The sequence below is a fragment of the Morone saxatilis genome, unplaced genomic scaffold (genome assembly GCF_004916995.1).
Source record: "Morone saxatilis isolate NCDOM2014 unplaced genomic scaffold, NCSU_SB_2.0 Contig19, whole genome shotgun sequence".
Classification (NCBI taxonomy): Eukaryota; Metazoa; Chordata; class Actinopteri; family Moronidae; genus Morone; species Morone saxatilis.
Window position 1 is genome coordinate 2,885,257 of NW_023339751.1, and position 6,000 is coordinate 2,891,256.

The window sequence follows — 6,000 nt, forward strand, 5'->3', positions numbered from 1 at the left end:
TCTCGATTGTCACAGAGGCTCAAATCCTCTCCGCCTCTATCCCTGACGTCTGTATCCTATGATGTCCTGGAAACAGACTGCCAAGCTTAAGCTGTTTGGAGAAAATGATGCAACATAAATTTCAAGACAAGGATTCTCTGTCTTTCTTCCTCTCCCCACACATACACACGCTGCAGGATGAAAATCAATAGCCTTCAAGAGTGAGTCAATGCAGAAACTAATAGCTAACAAATCCAATGCTGTAACATCACCACTGGCTCCTCACACACGATGGGTAGTAATGTAGGGGGATTGTACTTAAGCACGCCGTTGCTCTTTGTCACCAAATTATTTTTCCGAGATAATAGAAGACCCAGGAGGATCAAAACAACCCAGACTGTTGTATCTGAGGGGTCCACAAAGCCTGTCATTGCCAGGGACACATCAAACAAACACCACACTGTACAGCATAGGAAACATGACAATGGACAAAGGAGCTCTTGTTTAACTTGATTAAGAAATTTGGCCATCTTTCTCCTCGTCATTGATTGGGCCGAACGTCTGACTAAGCAGCTCCCCATTAACTGTAAGGGCACTTTACGGGCATCCACATTCATCTTTGGCCGGAAGCTTGCCTCCCCTTTAGGCTCAAAGTGCTGATCCTCTCACACTGGAGGGTGACGTGATTGAAAGCTGAACAAAACAGCCTTCATTTGGAAAGAGAGGCGAGGGCCCGCGTAACACAGTCATTATCTTTGTTATGAACACGCATCATCATCGACCTCATCGTTAGCACCATTTTCCATTAGGGTCACTCTCTTACTGGATAAATAGGTGGGGACTTTGAGTGTTTTTCTTCCTAGAAATACGCTCACGCTGCAGAAATGTGTTAATGACCTCAGTTTTTGGTGTTTATTCGAAAGAACGGCTTTTGTTTAATCGTTTAATTGTTGTTTTGTGCACTTTAAAGCGGTCACTGACCAGAAGATTAGCACTTTTCTGTGTGATCGTGTGTAGAACTCTCTCCCTTTGAACGTGTGTTTATTTAGTACCCTGTAGTTCCCTGTCTATTTTTGTATGTATTAAATATTGAGCACATATAGAGGCTGTGCAGTCATATCAGCTGATTGGATGGAGGAGTTGGGTGTGAGGCCACGTGTGTGCGTCCTTTATGCTGACAGTGCCACTTTGGAAGCTGTTTTTATGATTAAACTTGATCTTTTGGCAGGGTTAAGTGCTGCCTGTCCTGTCTTAAGTGCAGTCAGTCTCCACACACCTTTGAACAACATTTCTGTCCACCAGGGGCATCAATTCACTAAACCCTGAGCTGTGGCAAAGTTCCTGCAGCTGTTATGCAGCTTGAAAAGCCTGGATCCTGATTTTAGCACAGATGTTCTTGGGGCAGGGCATAGACTCCTGCTGAATATGTTACTTTAGTATACAAAATTATTAGCTACAGGTCATATCAGATCAAAGGGGCTGTGGATCTTGGATGCAACTCTTATGGGATTTTGAGTGTGGCTGCCCTGGGGAGTTTTTTTCTTTTTGCTTTTTGCTTTGAGTCACAGCAATAAAAAACAAGTTTACAAGATCAGTTTGGATTCACTTGTGCTCAAAGATGGCGAGTGCCTACACCCTGACATACCCTATCCATGCCTTTCTCCTAGAAACCCGTTTTTTCCCAAATGTTGCCAGGGATGTTTTTTCGGGGGTTCTCCGGTGTTTATAGTCGGTGAAAAGAAGATAAAGTCAGACCGGTTGTCTCTTTAAATCAAGCTGCAGTGTTGATGTGCCCTCAAGCTGAATTGGTAAGAACCATTTCCACCTCTGCGGCAGGGAGCCTGACCAAATAGGCGCACTAGAGCGCTTCAAACGTGATTCTCATTCCCTTGGTCACTTGTGGTCTATGGTCGCCTCCACTCCTGGCGAGGAAAGCTATTTCTTAGTCTTTTTCTATGGGAGTTTTTTTTTCCCCTGCGCATCTCGGAGACATTATTTAATTTTTATTTCCCTCTCTTTTTTTGTTCCATCCGCAGAACTCAGTGGCAGTCGCCTCAATCCATTTACCTCTGGCTGGTACGCCTGTCTCCTCCTCTGCGTTGCAATCTGTTGATAACTCCACTTGCAAGCTGCAGTTTATTGTGTTTCGCAATGGGAAACTCTTTCCTTGCACGGGGAATTCGTCAAATCTCGCAGACGATGGGAAGCGTAGGAGCGTTTCAACACCAGTTGCTTTCACCAAATTAGGTAAGAGGAAATCCATTTCTATCACCATGCCTGTGATGTCAACGCTGCACTGTATCGGACTACATGCTTACACACACACACACACACACACACACACACAGTCTATCAGTTTGCTCTGCGCAACATGTTGACACAAGCTCCACAGCCTAGTGTGCACAAAATGAATCCAAAAGTCAATTAGCCTCCCCGTTGCTGTTTATTTCCTCCCAAATGAATGAAGTAAAACTGCATGAACGTTAACGTCACGCTGCACTTCACTGCTGCAGTTCTCTTTCTGGAAAAAAAAAAGGGTCTACTTTAGGTTTCTATTTGGCATTAAAGTTTATCTGCAACACTTCACACAACAGTCTGTCAACTGCAGTAACAGTGTGACACTTGAGCAATGTCTACATAATGTGTGTGTGGTGCACGCAGGAGTTTGTGTGGTGTGAATGTGCGCGCACATGTCCACGCTTCTTTCGCCGTGGCACTTACAGACTTTCCACTTGGTTTGCTTAATTGAAAGTCTTTGCTTTTGTTGCAGATGGGTGCAGCCTCGGGAGCGCCGTGCACTCGGTTACTATCGCTCTCAGGCACTTCGCACTGGGTGTAGACCCCACCGCAGCCTATTGGGATTTTGACCTGCTGGATGGACACGGTGGCTGGAGGGCAGAGGGCTGCCACATAACAGGCTCCGGGGGCAACACGACCACTATTCATTGCACCCATCATAATAACTTTGCTGTGCTAATGGTGAGTAGTCTACTGTGTGGTACCAGTGTCATTCATTTTAGCACAACCATGCCCCCCCCCCACACACACACACACAATGTGTCTTCTCATGCTTAGGGCCTATTAGGGATCAAATGCATCTTTTTTCACCATGGAATAGATGGAGTCACGTGTTTTAAGAAGCACTTCATGCGGGGACCTTTAAAAGCTTCCTTTATTGTTGCTCTTCAGCAGAGGGGAAGGATTTGTCAAATGCGCTACGGGGATTTATTGGCTTTGGAATATGCGCTACACTAAATTCCCCCCTATATCCTGGAAATGAGAAGTTGCGCGTGTTGTATAGTCTGCCACCTTTTTCCAAAAAGCAGCACAGCAGCCGAAATAGGAGCGATGCTCAAGAGAAGGAGCGCCTTGTCAGGAGCTATTCGCCTCCGAGCGCAAGTGCTGTGCTAATTGGTTGCAACCATTGCCGAGCAAAAATGTTGGACTGTAAAGCGTAGCATCGTTCATCTGTATCGCTCAAGTTGGTCTCGACGCCGCCGAGATGCCTTCTTCTGACGACGTCCCCCTGTTCAAATTGATTTCATGAGGATAATACCAAAAGCGCAATGGCATCGCATCGCCCAGTCGCTCCATAGAGCCGCTGCGCCTGGTCCGCTTTTTTGGATGAAAAGAAATCCTCCGGATGTTTACCGAAGAGTGGGATTCGTTAGACTGGGAGGTCAGTTCTCAGTAGAGCATGAAAAGTGTTGTGCTTGAGATGTCGGTGCTTTCCGAGTTGCCTTTTTACCTGCATATTTTATGAAGCCGCTGTTCAATTCCGTTGTTGTTCGTGTGTGGAAATAAGCTGGCTCGGGGAAAAAAAGCCGCATAGGAATGAGAAAGAGTGGGGTACGGAGGGAAAGCGGCATAGAAAAACGGCATGGGGTGCTCAGAGGGGGAGAGTGGGGTGTCTGTGGAGAATACTAAGCTGCTGTCAGAAGCAGAGCAGATGTCAGATTGTCATTGTGCATGTATTTCTCTATCAAACACGGGCTTGGGGAGGCGCACCGTCAATGGGCACCTTGTGGCTGTCGGGGATAAAGCGAGGTCGGCAATTTTGACAAATTTTCCGGCATCAGATTGATTTGAACTTCAAGACACGTCCGACAAGTAGAAGGCAGTCATAGCGATGTTGGAAATCCGTTACAGGAATGTCCACATCATGGTCTTACGCGAGCGTTTGCGCCGGGGATTGCGCGTCTACTAATGCAGTCACCACACCCGCCTGGTCTCTGCAGTGCCCGAGAAAAGGACCCTTATTTACGGACTCGTGACATCATTCTCCTGTTGGCCTCATCTCAAATACTGTATATCGCAACAATGAGCCGTATAGCCTCTATAGCTTCTGCAAGTACTAGACCTGTTGCATAATCTTTTCATGTCAAACTGAGAGGAATTGCCTATTACTGCCTGGCTGCAAGTTGACCATTTTTAATTTACAGTATTTGCAAGCAAGGAGCCTCAGTGTCAGTGAAGCTCTCATTTGTAACTCATTCAGTGAAAGCACCGTGTAACATTCAAGCCCCTGCTTTGGTGTTCTGAAGGAAAATCAGGGTAACAAGTTGCAAAGGATTTGACCAAAGTTAGAGATTTCGGCTGCTGTGACAATAAGGTGACAGAATTGTGTGGATTGTCTGAGGTTGAAGCATGTTTTGTACCCTGATCTCAGCAGTCACACCAGTATCTAATAATGTGGCTGTATAGCCTTCCTTGCTTTTAAATGATACAGCTGAATTCATCGTCAGATCAGCTGTCTGCAATATACAGCGTAAGGATCCATCTCATGGTGCATCTGTGATGTTGAGCAAACTGACAGAGGGTTAGCCACAAAGCATGACAGCTTTGAAGGATGAATAATGCAACAAAATCATTTCAAAGAATATGGGGGTGTGGGGGGTTGGGGAGGGTGACGATGCCTGAAAGGTACAATGCAATAACCGATTCCTGTTGATCCAGACTCTTTCACATGCAGTTCTCATGGGCCTAGAGTGTGTGTGTATGTGTTTGTGTGTGTGCGTAGATGATTAGTCTACAAATAGCATGACAACCCAATACAATTGTCCCTGGGGACCGAGGTTTGGGATATAAAAAGTACTTTAATGAGAATCTTTCTGACTTGGCTCAGAAAGAAATACATGGTAGAGAGTCTCCGTCCCCTGGCTTTGTGATCAGAATGCCAAATAACCTACGTGGGACAGGATCTGTGTGGGAAAGCTTTTGTTTAGGCATACATTATTCTACCCCCGCTGTGGGTTTTGAACACTGGTAGGTGTGATAAATGCATTATGTTGTTGTTCTTGCATTAGAAAGCAGGGCAGTTACTGACCTGTTACACTAAAACTGCTGCTGCTGATCGTCTCACATGTGGGTCAGGTGTTGACAGACAGCATGCCTCTGTTTTGGATTATTTCCCTTTTGCACTGGGCTGAACTTGAAGCTGTTAGAAAGCAGCCGTTCCAGATTTCAGCACCGGGGACAGTTCCCATGCATTTCCCCGTCTCTCTCCTTCTGTCCCGCCTCCTCCTTCCCCCCCCCCCCCTNNCCTCCTCCCCCCCCCCGCAGGCCTGTGTCTGTCTGAAGGGAGGGCTGACTCACTCGTTTACAGCAATGCAGCCTCATCATCTGTCTTCATCGCAGCAACATGCCTCAAACCTGCCACCCCCTTGTAACCCCCGTCAAAACTCACACCTCTCCTCTGGGACCACAATGTGTACTGTCAGTTTTTTTCATTTGTAACTAATTGTATTATTTATTCATGGAGGTGATAACATAGAAGGAGTTGCATTTGATTGCTGCAACGCAGACCTTTGGAACGTTAGACACAAGGAGTCGGTGGCTGGCTTTTGTAAGTATCCAATCACAACAAAGGCACTAAGGCCACGGTCCAATAAGAAAAGAGCTGTTCAGAGGTGTGCTCCCATACACTGTACAAGATATAATGAATATATGAAGTGAAGTGGATTCCTGGAAACAGGAGGCTCCTGTAGTGATGGCTCTGCATCACAGTTACAGTAGAATAGG

The 6,000-nt window shown here is 46.2% G+C and overlaps 1 protein-coding gene across 1 annotated transcript in view; it reads left to right on the forward strand.

Annotated features, from left to right (window-relative positions):
* The window catches only part of LOC118329576 (adhesion G protein-coupled receptor A3), a gene marked incomplete in the record, with an annotated part of 143,188 nt that overhangs the window by 92,720 nt on the left and 44,468 nt on the right, over positions 1–6,000 (forward strand). The window contains 2 exon segments of the mRNA XM_035663798.1: positions 2,016–2,226; positions 2,750–2,958. Coding sequence (XP_035519691.1) covers positions 2,016–2,226; positions 2,750–2,958 — 420 coding nt within the window.